The 21,745-nt window shown below is 44.2% G+C and overlaps 1 protein-coding gene across 1 annotated transcript in view; it reads left to right on the top strand.

The window, feature by feature from the left end:
• The window catches only part of MAOB (monoamine oxidase B), a 112,475-nt gene that overhangs the window by 76,286 nt on the left and 14,444 nt on the right, over positions 1 to 21,745 (top strand). Inside the window, exons 4-10 of the mRNA XM_027054174.2 lie at positions 4,289 to 4,393; positions 5,024 to 5,115; positions 11,325 to 11,466; positions 13,275 to 13,424; positions 14,710 to 14,869; positions 20,128 to 20,224; positions 21,271 to 21,324. Coding sequence (XP_026909975.1) covers positions 4,289 to 4,393; positions 5,024 to 5,115; positions 11,325 to 11,466; positions 13,275 to 13,424; positions 14,710 to 14,869; positions 20,128 to 20,224; positions 21,271 to 21,324 — 800 coding nt within the window. The remainder of the gene's footprint in view (positions 1 to 4,288; positions 4,394 to 5,023; positions 5,116 to 11,324; positions 11,467 to 13,274; positions 13,425 to 14,709; positions 14,870 to 20,127; positions 20,225 to 21,270; positions 21,325 to 21,745) is intronic.

Below are 21,745 nucleotides of genomic sequence, written 5' to 3'. Positions count from 1 at the left end.
AAGCAACTTAACACAGCTGGTGACTGGCAGACAGACCCATCACTTGACCGAGGTAGGCCAACTGCAGAGCCCATGCTCTTACAGCTGAGATCCCAGGGGGTGACACAGAATGAGAAATACACGAAGCTGGTGCAGTGGAGACAGTGGCAGATGAATGGTAAACGGACAGCTCTGGGACACTGAGAAGGCTCCCTAACCCAGCCGTTTAAGGTAATCTGGGCATACTTCCTGGAGGAAGGTGATGCAGCCAACAGATGTTGAGTTGGGAAGGTGCCATCTGGGGCCCGAGGAGATTAAGCAACTCACTTGCTCTGTGTCAATCAACTCAGGAAAAGGCAAAGCCGGAATGGGGACTCAGGCGTCCTTTGTGGAGAGTGATCCCGTGGGTCGGTCACAGATCTCCACTATGTTCTGTGTGCTGAACACTGATACAGGCATAAGGAGAGGTTTTAAAAAGTCAGCATGTAAATTGTATGATATGGTAGAAGAATTATATCCCAATAAAGCTGTTTTTTTTTTTTTTTTTTTTAAGTCAGCATACCTGGAGCAGCCAGAAGCTGCTTCCTTTTTGTTTTTTAATTTTTTTTAACGTTTACTTATTTTTGAGAGAGAGCGAGAGAGAGACAGAGCATGAGTGGGGAAGGGACAGGGAGAAGAGGGAGACACAGAATCTGAAGCAGTCTCCCGGCTCTGAACCGTCAGCACAGAGCCTGACGTGGGGCTCGAACTCACAAACCGCGAGATCGTGACCCGAGCCAAAGTTGGACACTTAACTGACCGAGCCATCTGGGCACCCCACTACTTTTTTTTTTTAATTTTTAACTTTATTTTAGAGAGAGAGCACGAGCAGGGGAGAGAGCAGAAGGAGAGGGAGAGAGAGAGAGAATTTAAAGCAGGCGCCACACTCAGTGCAGAGCCCGACATGGGGCTTGGTCCCACGACCCTGGGATCATGACCTGAGCAGATCAAGAGTCAGACACCGACTAAGCTACCCAGGCACCCCTCTCCTTGTTTAATATAAGCAATTCCTACTCTAAATTTCCGACTATGCTGTATCCCACAAGTTTGCCACGTTGCATTTTCCTTTTCATGTAACTCAAAATATTTTCTAATTTCCTTGTGACTTCTTATTTGACCCATAAGCTCTTGAGAAGTTTTTTTTAACGGTTGTCTCATTTCCCAGTATGAGAGAGAGAGAGAGAGAGAGAGAGAGAGAATCCCAGGCAGGCTCCATGCACAGCATGAGTCCTATGAAGGGCTCAAGCCCATGACCCAGGAATCATGACCTGAGCCAAAATCAAGAGTTGGACACTCAACCAACTGAGCCACTCAGGCACCCCCCAGGAGTTGCTTCTAAATATCATTCTTTTGCTAAAAGGAATGAAGTCTCCTTGAAAAAAACAGCAGATCGTAGGGCTGAGGCAGAGTTAATAGAAGAAGAGGCCGGAGAATCTTCCAGTGCCAGAAGTCAAGGAAGTGCTCAAGAAACAAAAAGATGGGGTCATTGCAAAGGACACAAGAGCCAGCCTGAATGAGCTCCCTGTGGACACGAGTGGAACAATTTGAACAACAAAATCAATAATACAGTATTAGATTACAATCCAGAGTATGAAGTAAATATATGAGTCCATAGTGATGCAAATAGGTGATTGAACAAAAAAATAACAAGGGGGAAAGAGGCAAATCTTCCTTAGAGAAGAATTTTAATTTTTTTTAGCGTTTATTTTTGAGACAGAGAGAGACAGAACATGAATGGGGGAGGGGCAGAGAGAGAGGGAGACACAGAATCCGAAGCAGGCTCCAGGCTCCGAGCCGTCAGCACAGAGCTGTCAGCACAGAGCCCGACGCGGGGCTTGAACTCAAGAGCCGTGGGATCATGACCTGAGCCATGTCAGACGCTTAACTGACTGAGCCACCCGGGTGCGCCCCCCCTCTCCTATCTCCTCTTGAGGTTGGACTGAAATTAGCGACTCTCTTCCAAAGGACAGAGCACGGAAAGGGGAAAATGGTAAGTTTACAGTGGAGAAAGGGGACAGGAGCCGCCCTTAACCAAGGGATCAAGATTAGTATCATCAGTGGTGAGTCATGTGCTTCTGAATGAGGTGATGAGAAGGGCGCTTTGCAAGAGAGTAGTTCTCATCACAAGGAAAAACCCAGTTTTGTCTTTTTTTGGTGTCTATATAAGGCGATAGGTGTTAACTAAACTATGTCATCACTTCATAGCATATGTAAATCAAGTCATGAGGCTGTACATTTTAAACTTCCACAGAGTTATATGTCAATTATATCTCAGTAGAAGTGAAAGAAGGAGCACCTGCGTGGCTCAGTCAGTTAAGCATCCAACTTCGGCTCAGGTCACAATCTTGCAGTTTGGGAGTTCGAGCCCCGTGTCGGGCTCTGGGCTGACCACTCAGAGCCCGCTTCAGATCCTCTCTCTCTGCCTCTCTCCCCCCTCTCTCTTTCTTTCTCTCTCAAAAATAAATATTTTTTAAAAACTGAAAGAAGAGATGTAAACTTAACAAACCAGAAGTAATGGTTGTGTGACCACAGATTAAAGTTACTATTTTGGGGGCGCCTCCAGAGGCCCAGGCAGCCAAGCTTCCGACTTGGCTCAGGTCATGATCTCGCAGTTCGTGGGTTCAAGCCCCGTGTCAGGCTCTGTGCTGACAGCTCAGAGCCTGGAGCCTGCTTGGGATTCTGTGTCTCCCTCTGTCTCTGCCCTTCCCCTGCTCTCTTTCTCTCTCCTTCTCTCTCTCTCTTTCATACACACACACACACACACACACACACACACACACACAGTGGTCTTGGTTCTGTTTCTCTGGAGAACTCTACATAACACAAGAAGAAAAGTAAGCCTGCATCATAAATCTTCCCTGAGAACTTTACGGCCTCGTTCGAAAGAGAAGACCAGCATGACCACAGAATGAATACAAGAATGAGCACAAAATGTCTTCTCATTTCCCAACTCATTTCTCTGCCTACAAAATCAGTGTGAGATGAGTCTTTCCTGACCGACTCAGAGTTACGGTGACATTTTGGCTGACCGTGGACCTTATGCTATCCCACGTTGGGTGAAAGATGATGTCAGAAGCACAGCCTGACTTGTGACTCGCTTTCAGGTTAACCCAAGGTGCTTTTTGTGCGTGTCCCCAACTGCCATTGGGTTAAACTTCCCAGAGATGATTTACAGGCTATCTTATCACTAATCTTTGGAGAAATGTGTGTCCTTTAACTCTGTGTTGAGGTGTCCCTACCCTGCTGGGAGAACCAGGGAGTACAAATATGTTCCCAAGAGAGGCTTGAAATTGTCTCTTCTTGGGGCGCCTGGGTGGCTCAGTTGGTTGAGCGTCCAACTTCGGCTCAGGTCATGATCTCACGGTTCATGGGTTCGAGGCCCGCATCAGGCTCTGTGCTGACAGCTCAGAGCCTGGAGCCTGCTTTGGATTCTGTGTTTCCCTCTCTCTCTGCCCCTCCCCCACTCATGCTCTCTCTCAAAAATAAACATTAAAAGAAAAAAGAAATTGTCTCTTCTTTCTTTATTTTTTTTTTAAATTTTAGAGGGGGTGGGGAGCAGGTGGAGGGAGGGAGAGAGAGAGAGAGAGAGAGAGAGAGAGAGAGAGAGAGAATCTTAAGCAGGCTCCACACTTAGCATGGAGCCTGACAAGGGGCTCAATCCATGACCCCAAGATCATGACCTGAGCCAAAATCACGAATTGGACGATTAACCAACTCAACCACCCAGGTGCCTCTGAATTGTCTCTTCTTTCTGCTTTGACCTTGAAATTCCTCCGGAAACTCCTTGTTGACCTAGCACCTATGATTGCTTGGAAAAGCTTGCTGGGCTGTGTCTTATGGCTCTTCCTACATATGCTTACATCCCTACAATCGGCTTTTCATCTTCTTCTACCTTGTGTAACATTTATAGTTGTAATTTTCTGATCCTCCAGACCCATATAGGGTCCCATCACTCTGAGGTATTTGCAAGTATCACTGGCAAATGAGATAACTTTTGGTAACCCCACTAATGTACCGGCATTTAAATTTTTCGTGGTAGGGGTTCTAATTTCAGAGAGAAACCCTTTTATTGTTTTTTTGGGGGGGTTGGCACCAAATTTATTTAGGTAACAGAGAATTGAGCTGGAAATTTCTATGCTGAAAAGCTAAGTAGGGTTCTAAGGACACAACGAATTAAAACGCTTAAGTGTATGTCACAAATTGACAAGGAATTTGAGTATTTTTACATTACAGTGAATGTTTCCTTTTAAAAATACCTTATATCTCACAGGGCAAATCATACCCCTTCAGGGGCCCCTTCCCACCTGTGTGGAACCCAATTGTGTACCTAGATCATAACAACCTTTGGAGGACGATGGATGACATGGGACGAGAGGTAAAGCTCACTAAAGCTTCTTTGACTGCATTTGTATTTTTCATAAGCTTAGTCCTTAAGAGAAGGAAGGGATTATGTATCAGCAATGCCTAGCGTATGGCTTCGTACAGAAGGTATCTCCGTGCAGATTTACGAAACGGGAGAATGAACCTGTTTCTACCCTCTAAACGAGTAAGACGTCCACCAGTGTGCTGTCTGTGTATCACCGGTGAGGGGGGAGAAGACGATAAACCACTGAGCCTTCCTGGCAGGATGTTTCTAATTTAGAAAGTCCTCAGGACATAGCAGAATAAGACTCCTAAGGTCTTTTGACACACACGGAGCTTGACCTGCAATTCCAATTTAGGTGTGACTTAGTACGCCTGTCTGGTCCTGGTTAAAGAGCTAAATTTATGAATGCCGCCTCTAAAGGAGTAACTTGGTCATCTACTTTTGCAAGTGGCCTGATTTCAACGTAGCCTCTACACAAACCACTTTGGTTGGGCAGGAAAAATCCTTACTGGGAGAATTTGGAAGGCTTACGTTTTCCTTCTTCAAGGTAGAGTTTTTAATACTATTGAGAGAGCTATTTAAAATGGAAAGTTACATTTGTGTCCCCCCCCCCCACCCCCAACCCTTACCTGAGTGTAGATCCCCAGTGATGCCCCGTGGAAGGCACCCCTTGCAGAGGAGTGGGACCACATGACCATGAAGGAGCTGCTAGACAAGATCTGCTGGACAGAGTAAGACTCCCCATGCAGGCATTTACTCCGATTGTCTTTCAGGTTTATTTAGCTCTGGAACTGCTTTGTGTCTAAAACCACGGCATTCGACCCCATGCAATGCTGAGAAATTTTGGAAGTGGCTTCGGTCCTAAAGATGTCTAGACATCTTTAGAGTAGCTATGCGTCACAGAGGGGGTATTACCCCCCCAAAGTCCTCAGAACAGACCAGAATGTGCCACCATCTTTATGTAGAACAACTTATGGGGCGCCTGGGTGGCTCCGTCGGTTGAGCGCCCGACTCTTGGTTTCGGCTCGGGTCGTGATCTGGCGGTTTTGTGGGTTCGAACCCCACGTCGGGCTCTGTGCTGACAGTGCGGTGCCTGCTTGGGATTCTCTCTCTCCCTCTCTCTCTGCCCTTCCCCTACTCACACTATCCCTGTTTCTCTCAAAATAAATAAGAAACTTAAAAAAAAAAGAACAGGGGTGCCTTGCCTGGGTGGCTCTAGTCGGTTAAGCACCCGACTTCAGCTCATGTCAAGATCTCACCGTTCAGGAGTTCGAGCCCCGCACCGGGCTCTGTGCTGACAGCTCGGAGCCTGGAGCCTGCTTCGGATTCTGTGTCTCCCCCTCTCTCTGCCCCTCCCCCACTCACGCTCTGCCGTTCTCTCAAAAATAAGTAAACATCAAAAAATTAAAAAACTTAAAACATGCAAGCCTGGACTAACTGCCCCCCCCCCCGGCCCCCTTTATTGAAAAACATGTAGCATTGAAAGCAAGTATTCAGGATTCAGACATTTCCATTCTGGTTGGCAGAGCTGGGAACTGGATACAAATTGTGGAGACGATATAGACAGGCAACATGGAGAGGCCTCCCTGCTCTCCGACCCCAGGAAAAAAGGAAGGGGTTCTAAGGATCCAAGCACATGGTGAATTTGTAAAAAAACAAAGTAAGAGATACAGAAGCCATGTTCAGGGAGACTGTCCTCCCATGCTAAACAGCATCAGTTGAGAATATGTTTGGTTCTGGGGTTGATGTCTTCATTTTTTTTTTTTTTAATGTTTATTTGTTTTTGAGAGAGAGAGTGAGCAGGGCAAGGGGAGAGAGAGAGCGAGACAGAGGATCCCGAGCAGGCTCCGTGCTGACAGCAGAGAGCCCAACGCGGGGCTTGAACTCACAAACTTGCTGAAACCAAAAGTCGGACGCTCAAGACGGAGCCACCCAGGCACCCCTGATGTCTTCACTTTGTAGGCATTGGGGAGGGGAGCTGGACACTGATAACTGAAAATAAGAACAAGTTTGTAGGAATATCTGAATCTAAGATATGGAAGCAAGAGACATAACGTTTATATGCTTCTTGATAGAGAAATTCAGCTTTGTAGAGTTTCACTTAAAGGACAGAGAGGGGCGTCTGGGTGGCTCAGTCGGTTAAGCGTCTGACTTCAGCTCGGGTCATGATCTCACAGTCCGTGAGTTCAAGCCCCGAGTCGGGCTCTGTGCTGACAGCTCAGAGCCTGGAGCCTGCTTTGGATTCTGTGTCTCCCTCTCTCTCTGCCCCACCTCCACTCATGCTCTGTCTCTCTCTGTCTCAAAAATAAATAAAAACATTAAAAAAAATTAAAAAAAAAAAGAAGGACAGAGAAAAGAAGAGCAGGAGAAAGGCATACAGGGAGAAGGGGAAAAAGAAGGAGATTCAAAGCATTAATTTTAAAAGGGAAAATTTATGTGTCCCAAAACAAAAGATTCGTTAAATTAATAATGGGGCACCCAAAAACTAGAATACTCTGGTCTTTTAAAATCATGTTGTAGGGGCTCCTGGGTGGCTCAGTGGGTTAAGTGTCCCAACTCTTGATTTCAGTTCAGGTTATGATCTCGGAGTCCGTGGGTTTGTGTCCTGTGTCCGGTTCTGCACCGATGGTGTGGAGTCCACTTGGGATTCTCTCTCTCCTCCTCTGTCCCTCCCCCTTGCGCACATGCACGCACACAAAAAAATTGTTTTAATCATGTCGTGGAAAAATATTTAATGGCTTGGAAAAACTTTATAATATTAAACACATATATGATCTCATTTTTAAAGAGGAAACTATATATGTAATGCAAAAGCAATGGACATCCATCAAAATGTTTTTAATACTTAATACTACAGTGCAAACATTGATCCATGTCATTAAAAATGCCTCATTAACTATCATATATTATGATTGCAGAATATTCCGTGGAAAGCAAGTGCTATCGTGCATTTATCCATTATCTTCCTGATGGACATTTTGGTCACCTCCAGTTTTTCATAATTTTTATTATTATATAATATTCTGTTCGAAACATCTTTGTGCTTCTCCGATATTTTCAACCTTTGAAAACAACCAATTCTGGAATAGTAAAATCCTTTCATTATCATGAAATCAATGCCTATTATTAATGATATCTTTAAAAAAAATTTTTTTTTTACATTTATTTATTTTTGAGAGACAGAGACAGAGCACACGTGGGGGTGGGGCAGAGAGAGAGGGAGACACAGAATCCGAAGCAGGCTCCAGGCTCCAAGCTGTCAGCACAGAGCCCAACGTGGGGCTCGAACTCACAAACCGTGAGATCATGACCTGAGCTGAAGTCGGACGCTCAACTGACTGAGCCACCCAGGCGCCCCAATGATATCTTTTTAAACGCTTAAGCTATTTACCAGGTTTTTTTGAGAATGCAGTTTGCAATACAACTTATTTTTATTGTAGTGCAATTTCAATATTTTAAATTCTATACATTAGATTTTCAAAATATAGTGAGGATTTAATTATCTGCATTTATTTTATAACTTCCATTACAAAACGCTTTTCATAAAGTCAGTAAGGTTTTTTCTTTTCCAAGAGAGCTTTGAAGCTCTTTGAAGAAGGCATGCATTGTATTTCTTTGGGATTATAGAGATCTGACTTTTTCTACCATAGACCTTGGCCTAAACCCCCCATTCGTGAATATTCTAGGTTGTTGGTTGACAAAGTAAAACCCTCTGAGATACTAAGATTATATGAACACAAGGTAATTTTTAAATTTTTCTAGGCAAGATCTACGTGGTATCATTTTCTTGTTTTAAAGGAGATAATCCCCAAAATATCCAACCTATTGTTACTCAAACTAAAGCACAGTTATATGTTCCAAGAATAATGTTGATCAGTCTTCCAGTTATTACCATTTAAAAAGTGTTTTTCAAAAAAAAAAAAAGTACTTTTCAGAAACAAGTTAAATTTACAATGTGGTCAAGGTTATGTAAATACACTTTCCAAAGCCTGTAAACTAAAAAAAAGCCCCAAAATGAAACCAGTGATTACCTTTTGGGGGGCAGAAATATGGAAGATACTCATTCCCTCACCTTCTTATTTTATGAATTTTCCAAATTTTATATAATGTGTATGTATTTTTCATGTAGAAAAATATAATAACATTTATCTTCTAAAAAGTCAACAGGGCAAAGAACATGAAAATATTATTGCACAAGCTTCCTTGACCTGTTCTTCTCATTTCTTTTCTCACTAAAGCTCCCAGAGCAAATCAAATAAAGGATTAGGAATGGCCTGGCCCTCCAAAGAGAATTACTTTTAGATCTCCCTCCATTTCAAACCAGGATTATTTGTCTCCCACCCAGTTGGCAACAATAATAACTAGAATCGCAGCAGTGTTTTTGTGTTTAATCTTGGCCGTCTAGCTGGGCCACTGCTAAATTTTAGTTATTTATTACTCCCCTTACCTCATGCCCCCCAAGTTCACTTACAAGTCAAGGAACAAAATAAATAGGACATGGGGAGACAGCAAAGAATGTTTTCACTTTGAAGTAATATATTTTTTTTAAGTTTATTTGTTTATTTCGAGAGAGACACAGACAGAGAGAGCACGAGCTGGGGAGGGGCAGAGAGAGAGAAAATCCCAAGCAGTCTCCGCCCTGTCAGTGCAGAACCCCACGCGGGGCTCAAACTCACCAACCGCGAGATCATGACCTGAGCCGAAATCAACAGTCAGACCCTCAACCGACTGAGCCACCCAGGCGCCCCTCAAGTAATATTTCAAACTAATGTCGGGGTGTTTGCTTTACACACATGCCACAAATTGCCTTTGCAAAGAAAGCCTGGGTCAACAATCGCCATCCCTTCGGTTATCATGAGGAATCTTAGGAAACTAACTTTAAGCCACTTCAACATAGATTATTGTACTAGTTTCAAGCTAATGGGACTGTCAGCTCATCATAAAGCATTTCGAGGCCTTAAAAGCATGAGGTTTGAAGGAGGTACGATCTGGTGTGAAGTCGTACCGTTTGGTGCACCTTGTAAGACATATTTACTAGCCTCTCTGAGACGCGGTTTTCAGGCTTGTAACCTGGGAGCAAATTGCTGTCTTATAGAGTTGTTATGACATTTCAGTGCAATGGGTTTGAAAACCAGGGAGTAGGGGGGGTGCCTGGGTGGCTCAGTCGGTTGAGCGTCCGACTTCAGCTCAGGTCACGATCTCGCCATTCACAAGTTCGAGCCGCGCATCGGGCTCTGTGCTGACACAGCTCAGAGCCTGGAGCCTGCTTCGGATTCTGTGTCTCCCTCTCTCTCTGCACCTCCACCCCTCCCCACCCCCGCCTCGCTTATGCTCTGTCTCTCTCTCTCTCTCTCTGTCTCTCTCTCTCTCTCTCTCTCAAAAATAAATACACACTTAAAAAATTTTTAAAGAAGAAAGTGTTAGCCATAACTGAGTCGTTGGAGTTACATGAGATCCTTCACTTTCTGGTATGCCTCCAGATACGATATAACCTTCTGCTATTGAACTGCCAGCCCCAAGCAAAAGTTCACCTGTCTATGCTCTGTTAATTGCTTTTTTCCCCTTATCCATCCTTTGAGCTTATCTTCCATGAGACACTAAAATAACTGAATAAATAATCGCGACTATTTCTGTGGTTGGGACAGCACCCTAGCATATCCTTTGCACATTCTTGGTAATTTTAAAATAATGTTTAACTGATAACTGTTCATGCATTCAGTCATCCAACAAGTAATTGTTGAGTGCTTACTATGCACCAGACACTATTTTATTAAGATTCCTGTTCCCATTGATTGATATTATAATGGGGGACACATTATAATGTCAATAGAACACAGTGAAATTTAATTTAAGACAGCAAAAAGGGTTCTAAAGACACCATACAATGGTAAAGTGATAGAGAATGCCAGGGTTCTGGGTATGTGGGAGCTGGTGTTCATCTTCATGGACCCAGAAGAGTTCATCTTTCTGAGGAGACATTAGAAGAAGTGGAGAGGGGGGACACATGAGTGGTTCAGTCAGTTGAGCATCCAACTCTTGATTTCAGCCCAAGTCGTGATCCCAGGGTCATGGGATTGAACCCCCGAGTCAGGCTCTTCACTGAGTGTGGAACCTGCTTAAGATTCTCATTCTCTCTCTCTCTCTCTCTCTCTCTCTCTCTCTGTCTCTCAACAAATGTTAAAATAAAAAAGAAGTAGAGAGGGTACAGAACAAGGTAGAAAAAGGAGGCCCGGGCTAGGTCACTTAGGGCTTTGCAGGCAAAGGGGAAAGATCCAAATTCTATCCTGGTTTTGATAGGATGCCATTGAAGGGTTTAAAACAGGAGAAGGACATGACTTGATTTACACTACAGAAGGAACACCACAGTGGGGAGTGGGTAAAAAGCTTCTGGCTTTGAGTGTCGTGAATGGACACCAGGCAATGATGAGTGGAGGCGGAGAGACCAGTCTAGAAGAAATAATTACAGTACTCCTGGCAAGAGAGGATGCTAAATTGGTAGTGGTGAAGGTGGAGTGGTGTAGCGAGAGACAACGTGACTTCCTGATTGAGCGGATTGGGGGGCGAGTGACGGAAAGAGAGAAATCAGGGTTGATTTCTAGAGCGTTGGCCTTAGCAGTTGGGTGAATGATGTTGCCTTTCACTGAGATGGGGACCACGGGAAGAGGAGCTGGTATATGGAGAGAAATCATGATAGCACCCCAAATGGAATACAAGCTGAGTCTCAGTAAGCCGTTTGGGGTAAGGGGAAAATAAACCTCCTTCCCCCAAGCTCTCTGATGTCATGTTTTATAATACTGGACCCTAGTGACGATTTCTAGTGACAACACAGCCAAACTGCGCTACAGTTAGCCAAGTAAGTTTATTGCCTGAATAATTTCCAGAGTATGAAGAAGATGCCCTCTCACGTTTGCTCATTGTGCTCTTGTTTCTTCCTGAGCAGATCTGCCAAGCAGCTTGCCACTCTCTTTGTGAACCTGTGTGTCACTGCGGAGACCCACGAGGTCTCTGCTCTCTGGTTCCTGTGGTATGTGAAGCAGTGTGGGGGCACGACCAGGATCATCTCAACAACCAATGGAGGGCAGGTACCCATCCACTCCCCCACCATTCCAGCCGAAAAACACCACGCCTAAATAAAAGATTGGTATCATGAATGGATGGTATTCACGATGGATGAAGCAGGAGGCAGGCTCACGGACGTTGGAACTTCACGATGGCAGCTCCGAGTGGCTTTGGTTAAGGGACAGCCTGTTCAGTACGCAGCGTGAGAGCCCAGCAGCCAATGTGGTTTTAAGTTTAGGCTTACCTCTCTACATGTTTTTGCAGTCAGAAATGCACTTTCAATCTCAAACACACATACCACACAAAATTCATTCACTCATTCATTCATTCATTCATTCATTTCTTGCTTCCTGAGCCCCAGCATTGTGTGAAGCCCTGTGCTAGGCCCAGTAGGAAGTGAATTAGAGATCTTACATAATCTGCTTGGTGGTCAATTTCCTTCTTTCCCCTTCCTCATTCTCCCCCCACCCCCCCGCCGCTTCCCCTCCTCCCCCTCCTTCTTCTCTGAGTCCATTTCCTCTATCGCTTTGTCCCTCTCCTTTTCCTTCGTCTCAGACCTATTTGAAATAATCTTTTAAAAACTCAACTGAACCGCAAACCATAAGACACTCTTAGACGCAGAGAACAAACTGAGGGTTGCTGGAGGGGCTGTGGGTGGGGGGATGGGCTAAATGGGTGAGGGGTATTGACGAGGCCACTTGTTGGGATGAGCACTGGGTGTTGTATGTCAGTGATGAGTCACTCAATGCTACTCCCGACTGAGATCATTATTACACTCTATGTTAACTAACTTGGATTTAGATAAAATTTTAAACAAATGACTGAACTGAAAATTTAGGAGAAAGCAGTCAGCTCAACCGTGCGCACAGCCACGCAGAACATTCAGAAGCAACAGGCGCCTGACCCAGGATGAGATCGGTAGCCTGCAACAGAGAGTCAGGTGGCCTGGGGGTAGCTGGGCCAGGGAGGTTCGCAGCCTGAGAAACAAGGAAGGGAAAAACAGGCTTAAGTGCGCTCAGGCAAGCAGTGGCCCAGCTGTGACTGGAACGATGCAGGTGGGACACGAGGCAGGGGCAGCGGCCGGGCAGGTGGGTACATGGGGGCCAGGCTGAGGATGTCCAGCAGAGAGTGAAGCCTGGGAATCCACAAAAAACAGTCACCTTGTTAGAAGGCCTGTAATTTTGTCCAAAGCCGGCAATCACTAGTTAGAAAACAATGACCAAAGACGCTGTTGGCTGGGGGCGCCTGGGTGGCTCAGTCAGTTGAGTGTCCGACTTCAGCTCAGGTCATGATGTCGCGATTCATGAGTTGGAGCCTGCTTCTGATTCTGGTTCTCCCTCTCTCTGCCCCTCCCCTGCTCGTGCGCGCGCTCTCTCTCCCTCTCTCTCTCTATCTCTCTGTCTCTCTCTCAAAAATCAATAAACATTGGGGCGCCTGGGTGGCTCAGTCGGTTAAGCGTCCGACTTCGGCTCAGGTCATGATCTCGCGGTCTGTGAGTTCAAGCCCCGCATCGGGCTCTGTGCTGACAGCTCAGAGCCCGGAGCCTGTTTCCGATTCTGTGTCTCCCTCTCTCTCTGCCCCTCCCCTGCTCATGCTCTGTCTCTCTCTGTCTCAAAAATAAATAAACGTTAAAAAAAAAAAAAATTAAAAAAAATTTTTTTTAAAAATCAAAAAACACTAAAAAAAATTTTTTAAAGAAGACACTATTGGCAACAGCAAAATGCAACCTTTCGTGTGTCGCATAGAGATGTATGAGAAAATCTAGCAACTTAATAATTGAAACCCATTCCTATATTTCCTACCCATCTCTTGAGTCCCCTTTTCTCTGCAGGAGAGGAAATTTGTGGGCGGATCTGGTCAAGTGAGTGAGCGGATAATGGACCTCCTTGGGGACCAAGTGAAGCTGGAGAGGCCTGTGACCCACATTGACCAGACAGGAGAAAATGTCCTTGTGGAGACCCTAAACCAGGAGGTGTATGAGGTAACCAAGAGCCCTTAACTATGGGAAGTGGCCAGAGTCCCATTGATAACCAAAGCTTAAATAAAGCCAAGAATATTCCAGACTTTACAGACATTCCCCTTGCCAAAAGGGTGTGAAAGAAGGGAAAAGAGAACCAGAATATTGCAGGAGAGGGCAGGGTTACAAAATCATATTCAACCCTCTGTATTGGGCTCCTATGTAAGTAGATACCAAAGAAAATATTTATTTAATAAATATCAAGTGCCTTCTATGTGTCTGGCATTCTTCTAGGAACTGGGAACAGAACAGGGAACAAAAATAAAATTCTCTGCCCTCATGTGGCTTACATTCTAGTGAAGAAGAAAGGGCATAATCAAATATGTGGTTAAGATACAAAGTATGGGGGCGCCTGGGTGGCTCAGTCGGTTGAGTGTCAAACTTCAGCTCAGGTCACGATCTCGCGGTCGGTGAGTTTGAGCCCCGCGTCGGGCTCTGGGCTAATGGCTTAGAGCCTGGAGCCTGCTTCCGATTCTGTGTCTCCCTCTCTCTCTGCCCCTCCCCCGTTCATACTCTGTCTCTCTCTGTCTCAAAAATAAATAAAAAAACGTTAAAATTAAAAAAAAAAGATACAAAGTATGGCACATAGTGGTAAGTACTATGGCAAAAAAATCAATCAGCAAGGAGAAGAAGGTGTGCCAGAAGGTAGGGTGAGGGGATTGGTCATGCAATTTTAAATAAGGTCATAAGGTGATATAAAATGAGAGGTTGAGCCATGTGGCTCTCTGAGGAAAGAGTGTTCCAAGTAGATGGAACAGCCAGTGCAAAGGCCCTGAGGTAGAAGTGAGCCCGGCATGATGAAGGAACAGCAAGTGGTCAAGTGGCAGAATCAAAGGAGTGAGGGGAAGATTAATAGGAGATCAGAGCTGTAACAGGAGTTCATTTCATGCATGGCCTTGGAGGTGAGTGTGGGAGACTTGGCTTTGACTCCAGGTGTGATGGAAAGTCATTGGAAGGTTCGAACTAGGGAACAATAAGGGCTAATTTTGGTTTTAACATGACTCTTCCAGTTTTTCTGTTAAGCAGACACTCGAGGGACACCTGGCTGGCTCAGTCAGCAGAGCGTGTGACTCTTGATCTCGGGGCTGTGGGTTTGAGCCCCATGTCATGTGTAGAGATTCCTTAAAAATAAAACCTTTGGGGGAAAAAAAAAGAGAAGATACTCAAAGGGGGCCAAGGGTAAAATAAAGGAGAAACATTAGGAAAAAAAAAAACCCACGAACTCTGTTTAACCACGTTTTTCTTTCAGGCTAAGTATGTGATTAGTGCTATTCCTCCTATTCTGGGCATGAAGATCCATTTCAATCCCCCTCTGCCCATGATGAGAAACCAGCTGATCACTCGCGTGCCTTTGGGATCAGTCATCAAATGCATAGTTTATTATAAAGAGCCCTTCTGGAGGAAAAAGGGTGAGTATTATCAGGAGAAGGTCCGGGAAACTTGGTGCAAAGACATGTATTTGCATGTAACTGGTTTTATTAGAATGCTGGGTATAAAACATTAGTCCAGGTTCTGAGTACAATTCTATCAAATAAAACATTGGCGCAAACTCATGGAATTTACGTCCCTTGGAATATGACTCTTCTTATAATTTAATATGTAAAGTTTTGCTTTATCCTGCCACAGAATCTTGTGAAAATAGTTATTACTGGGGCACCTGGGTGGCTCAGTCAGTTGAGTGTCTGACTTTCGATTTCAGCTCAAGTCATGATCCCAGGGTCATGGGATCGAGCCCCGCATCAGGCTCCATACTGATCGTGGAGCCTGCTTGGGATTCTCACTCTCCCTCTGCCACCTCTCCCCCATGCCCTCTGTCTCTCTAAAATAAAAAAGAAAAGAAAAGAAGTAGTTAATACTTTCTAATACAGTTTTTTAAAGTATGAGTGTATAGAGCCATTCACCAAAATAAGATTCTGAAAATTTCCAGGCAGCCTCTCACTTGTGTTGAGATTCTACTATATTAAATTAAGGCAATTTGAGCGTCTGACTTGGCTCAGGCCATGATCTCGTGGTTCGTGAGATCGAGCCCCACATCGGGCTCTGCCCTGACAGCAGGGAGCCTGCTTGAGATTCTGTCTGCCTCTCTCTCTGCCCCTCCTTCATTCACGTTCTCCCCTCCTCCGTCTCAAAATAAATAAGCATTTTTTAAAAATAAAAAATTACAGAAGTGAATCTGTAAAACTTAAAAGTAAAATTTACAAAAACAATAAAAATGTCCCTCTCCTATGGTATGTGTCCTGGCATATCCTCCCGTAAGGAACAACTACTAAAACTTTAAGTTGTTTATCTTTAGAAATGTAGCATATGCACAGGTAATACTTTAATTTTTTTTAATGTTTATTTTTGAGAGAGAGGACACAGAGTGTGAGCAGCGGAGGGGTAGAGAGAGAGGGAGACACAGAATCCGAAGCAGGCTCCAGGCTCTGAGCTGTCAGCACAGAGGCCGATGTGGGGCTCGAACTCTCGAACGGCAGGATCATGACCTGAGCCGAAGTCGGCTGCTTAACTGACTGAGCCACCCAGGCGCCCCGATAATACTTTAAATGTATGTGTACACATATGTATTAAAAAATATATATATGTATACACTTCATAAATAAATAAGTATATATATACTTTAAATATATATTAAATAATATGTAACATTTACATGCAAATATAATTTTAAATAAACATGTTCTAAATTTTTCCAAAAACATTTATTTTTTTTTAATTTTTTTTTAACATTTATTTATTATTGAAAGACAGAGAGAGGCAGAACGTGAGCAGGGGAGGGGCAGAGGGAGAGGGAGACACAGAATCCGAAGCAGGTTCCAGGCTCTGAGCTGTCAGCACAGAGCCCGACGCGGGGCTCGAACTCACAGACCACGAGATCATGACCTGAGCCGAAGTTGGACGCTTAACTGACTGAGCCACCCAGGCGCCCCTCAAAAACATTTCTTTTAAAAACGAGATATGTACTAAACAAGATATTTGCTTTTTTTCAGTTAACAATACACCATAGACATTTCTCCGCATCAGGGCATTTAAATCTACCTCATTTTGAGAACAATCTGAGGGTTGATCAGGGTGGGGGGGAGGGAAATATGGATGATGGGCATTGAGGAGGGCACTTGTTGGGATGAGCACTGGATGTTGTATGTAAGTGATGAATCACGGGACTCTACCCCCGAAGCCAAGAGCACACTGTCTACACTGTATGTTAGGCAACTTGACAATAAATTCTATTTAAAATTAAAAAATAAAATAAAAATCAATCAATCTACCTCATTTCAACAACTGAACAAACAGTGTTTCGTTGTACAGCTCCATCAGAATTTACCGCATAGGTCTGCTCTTGATAAGCATGTCAAGTGTTTCCAAGTTTTTGCTATTACCCAACTATGCTGCAGTAAAATGCATTCTTCAGATAGCTCCGCAAATCTGTATAGGACCACTTCCTTTTGATAAATTTGTCAAAGTGGCATTTTGAAGTCGATTGACATGGGTAGATGTTTGAAAATTTTGTTAGGGTTCCTGTCCTTGCCCACTAATCACATTTTCAACATTTTGGTGGTCAATAGAGGAAAATATCCCATTTATCTAGAATTTGTAAGTTTTATTTATTTATTTATTTGGTGCAAAAAAGGGTGATTTTAGTAAAGCACAGGGACAGGACCCATGGGCAAAAAGAGCCGCCCAGAATTTGTAAGTTTTAATCATTAAGAAGGTCTTGAGGCTAGGGTAACTACCTGGATGGCTCAGTTGGTTAAGCATCCGACTTCGGCTCAGGTCATGATCTCATGGGGTTTCGAGCTCCGTGTCAGGCTCTATGCTGCCAGTTCGGAACCTGGAACCTGCTTCGTATTCTGTGTCCCCCTCTCTCTCTGCCCCTCCCCCACTCGTGCTCTGTCTCTGTCTCTCAAAAATAAATAAATGTTAAAAAAAATTGTAAAGAAGGTTGAGGCTATATTAAATTATTTTGTAAATTACCTATTTATCCTTTGCCTGTTCAGCTGTTTTCTTTTTAAAAAAAATTTTTTTTAACGTTTATTTTTGAGACAGGGAGAGACAGCATGAACGGGGGAGGGTCAGAGAGAGAGAGGGAGACACAGAATCTGAAACAGGCTCCAGGCTGTGAGCTGTCAGCACAGAGCCTGATGCGGGGCTCGAACTCCCAGACCACGAGATCATGACCTGAGCCGAAGTCGGATGCTTAGCCGACTGAGCCACCCAGGCGCCCCTATTCAGCTGTTTTCTGTATATGTTGCAGATTGTCTTTAAAATTTGTTTATGATGGTTTCAGCCTACTGAACTCCCATATATACGTAGGGCTTTTCTGGATTAACCCTTTCCCCTGTCTTTGTTGCTGGGCTCCAGATTTTGTTTGTAGCCCAATACATAAAAAAAACGTAAACATTGATGACCAGTGTATATGTTTATTCCTAAGTTATGGACATGGACCTCTGGAATATGCATTGTTATAATTATAAAATATACAAAAGTAGACTTTTTTGAAAAGGTGGATTAAAAAGCCAGAATTTCGAACAACTTCCTCCGCTATCTAGGCGCGCAATCTATGTGTGCACATCCCAGTTTGGAGAGCACATATTTATATTATCCAGTGGGGCAGAAAAAGAAGGAGAGAGAGAATCCCAAGCAGGCTCCGCGATATCGCTGCAGAGCCCAACGCAGGGCGCGATCCCACACACTGTGGCATCACGACCTGAGCCAAAATCAAGAGTCAGAGGCTTCACCAACTGAGCCACCCAGGCACCCCAGTGCTGTACTGTTTTAATGACTGTGGCTTTATAATATGTTTGGCATCTGATAGGACATTCTTCCTTATTTTTCCTTCAGTTGTGTCTTTGGTGAACTTCAGTTATTCTTTCAGAGGAGGGTGATCGTTTTCTCTAAACTTCTCCCTCCACACCCCCACACTCACAAAATCCCATTAAATTATTTTAGCGTGCATATTCCTCTTTTTCACCTCCGATGACTGTAATATCTTCTCCTTTCTCCCTGAGAATGTTACACCTCTTTCAGAGAGATGGCTTCTACTCGCTGAATCATCGTCTTCTCTTCCCCAAGAATTCCTTCTTTGTCCTGGCATATACGGGACTCTTCTCTCTGCCCCTTGTTCCTTCACTTCCGCCCAGTGTGCCTGCATGGCTCAGAGGCCAGCATTGCTCTGAGAAGAGGTGTCTAAGGAACCACTCCATCCAAAAAGCAGGGCCTCCACTCGGGACAGCCGGTGTCCTTCACAAGCTCTCTGTCCAATCCAGCTGACCCACACACCATCAGTGTGCACTCTTTCTTTTCTCTGGCTCTCTCTTTTTTTTTAATTTTGAGAGAGAGGGAGAGAGCGAGAATTCCGAGCAGGCTCCGCACTGTCAGCACAGAGCCCGATTCAGGGCTGGAACCCACGAACCGTGAGATCCTGACCTGAGTCAAAATCAAGAGTTGGACGCTTAACTGACTGAGCCACCCGGGCGCCCCTCTTTCTTTTCTCTTATCACATCCTGTCCTGTTTGTCTTTTCTTTCTTGTCGTCTTATAATGGAGGATTCGTTGGCTATTTCTCTTGGATCCTTAAATCTTCTGGAGTTCTTGGATGGACTTAAGACATTTCTTCTTCCCATACTTCAGCTTTTCTCAACATTTTTCCTGTCCCTGCACCCTGGAGCAGTAGGCAAGCACTCCTCCGTGCAGTGACTGACTGAGACATTGATTCTCACGGGTGCACAGCCAGGGGAATGTGGAAGGAGAGAGAGAGAGAAGCAGGTGTAGGTACAAAAAAGCCTTCAGGTCCGTTCTCTGTTTTTTCTTTCTCCTTTTCAAACCCTCTCATTGCATTTTCTGCACAACATTTGTTTCAGATCCACCTTAAGTTCGTTCAAACAACCTCAGATTTGCCAGGAAATGATGGAGGGGACTGAGAGAAGCACTTTTGCCCAGAATGAGCAGACGTTTCGCGAGTTGTTCTGGAGATCGTGTAGCAAATGAGGGTTTGGGACTCTCCAGAAAATCAAGAACAGTTGGCTTAGTCTAAGTGGCTTCCCCTAGAATGTGAACATTCAGTCCCTTCTATTTTACAACAATTGACTAGTGTTTTGTTTTGGTTTTTTTTACACATCTTTGGGTTTATCTGATTTCTTATGAAAGAGGAAACGGGACAGGACCCAGTCTTAGCATGAAAATAAGATTTTATTGAATTGTGGCCTGGAGTCATTCATAGCATCACATTGCTTTATTCTGTGCAGAGAGGTGTCTACAGTTTGATTTTTCACAAAATGTTGGCTACTTACCCCTCCTTTTGACATCAGTTTGGTCTGCCTTCATTATTGAGAGTGTAACATATTTGGCCTTTGGGCTTCTTTTTTTATTTTTTAATTTTTATTTACAAAAACGTTTTTAAGTTTATTCATTTATTTTGAGAGAGAGAGCGCGTGCGCGCAAGCGGGGATGGGGCAGAGAGAGAAGGAAAGAGAATGGACGCAGGGCTCGAACTCACGAACCGTGAGATCATGACCTTCGCCAAAACCCAACAGGTCGGGTGCTTAACCAACGGAGCTTCTTAAGTTGGGCTTCTTTGGGCTTCTTAAGTTGAAAATGTATGCTTCACAGTAACTGTTCTGGGTAGTTTGATAGAGTGATGAATACCTTTTTCCATTTTGGGCTTCTCCAAGATTACTGTGGAACCATGATTATTGAAGGAGAGGAAGCTCCAATTGCCTACACGTTGGATGATACCAAACCTGATGGCAACTATGCCGCCATAATGGGGTAAGGCATGCTTATGGTGGTGTGGATGCCATTCGGTGTTGCCAAAATATTCCCAGTCTCTTCATAAATGTGCCCCAAACATTGTTAAATAATTTTTTACCCAATGGCACTATTCTTCAAATCCGGCAGTAGAAAAATTCTTAATGCCTTTAGAAAAAAATAATAATGTGTTCCAATGGATAGATATTTAGAAAAGAAGTAGAATACTAAAAATATTTTAAAGTTTGTTGTATCCATTTTCTGCTTCGTATTTAGTGCTGGGGAGTAGCTATATTTTGGTGGCCTATCTTTTATGAAAGCATAATATAAAGATGATGTGGGGTGTTTTACTAAAAGGGCTTCTTGTGGATTCCGTATGGGCATCCATGGTACTTAGGTGGGATGCTGAGATTTTCCAAGTCCTGCTAGAGAGGATCTAAGGCCGGCCCAGCCCTCTGCTTGGCAGGGAAAAGCGGCACAGATTGGGGATGTCTTAGTGGTCAGAACCAGTCCAGATTGGTGATTACCTGAAGCAGCCAAAACTGACATGGGCCCTAAGATATATACAAATGTATTTCCAAGAGAAGCACGAGCGACAACAGGGAAATCAAAGCCAGTTGTTAAGTTGAAGGCGATTATAGAGCTACAAATGGAGGCAGATTTTCCGAGTCTGGGCACTAGGGAGACACCATCATGGGGACAGAATCAAAGAGCAAGGGCTGGATGAAGTTGAAAAGGCTCCAACCTTAGATGAGCATTTGAGACCCAAGGGCTCATTCTTGTTGGCCATCAGCCACGTGGGGGAGGTGGGTCAGTCATAGTCATTATCTTAGGCAGAAATTATGGCCATCATCTGTGTTTAGTCCCTCACATCCCAGAAGCTAGAAGGTGCTTGTCAATGTCAAGGACGCAGCACATAAAGAGTAAAACATCGAACAAGATAAATTAGTATAGAATGTGTTTCTTCTGGTCAACTTTTCGATTGTACTCGAGGCACGTGTGTGGCTGTAGAAATGCGGCCAGGATGAAAGCAGCCATTAATTTCCCCCCTTATTTGTATGTTTTAGATTTATCCTTGCCCACAAAGCCAGGAAACTGGCACGTCTTACCAAAGATGAAAGGTAAGAAAAAAAAAAATCACTCTTCTTTCTTTCTTCCCTCCCCCCCTTCCTCCTCCCTCCCTCCTTTCTTTTCTTCTTTCCCTCTTTTCCGCCTACTCGCCTGCCTTTCCATTTTACTACACTTCGTAACTTAAAGACCGCCTAATAATATGTGTGCCGCCAATGCGACGGGGGCGCTATGTTACATATGAGGGTCTTTGAGAACCAAGTAGTCAGATGATCACTTGGTGAGTTTATTGTACATAAGATACCATGCAAGGAGCTATCTTGAATACAGAAATGGACATAGCCCAGGGGCAGGAAATGCACTTGGGAAGGAGACAACCAGGTAGACTAAATGACTGCATGGCAGGGCAGTCTGCTGTGTCGTTGCATGAGTGATGTGTGACAGTTACAGATGAGAGATACAGAGGGACGAGTT

The sequence above is a fragment of the Acinonyx jubatus genome, chromosome X (genome assembly GCF_027475565.1).
Source record: "Acinonyx jubatus isolate Ajub_Pintada_27869175 chromosome X, VMU_Ajub_asm_v1.0, whole genome shotgun sequence".
NCBI lineage: Eukaryota > Metazoa > Chordata > Mammalia > Carnivora > Felidae > Acinonyx > Acinonyx jubatus.
The sequence above is the reverse complement of the archived record's forward strand: the minus strand, read 5'-3'. Positions and strand labels throughout refer to the sequence as shown.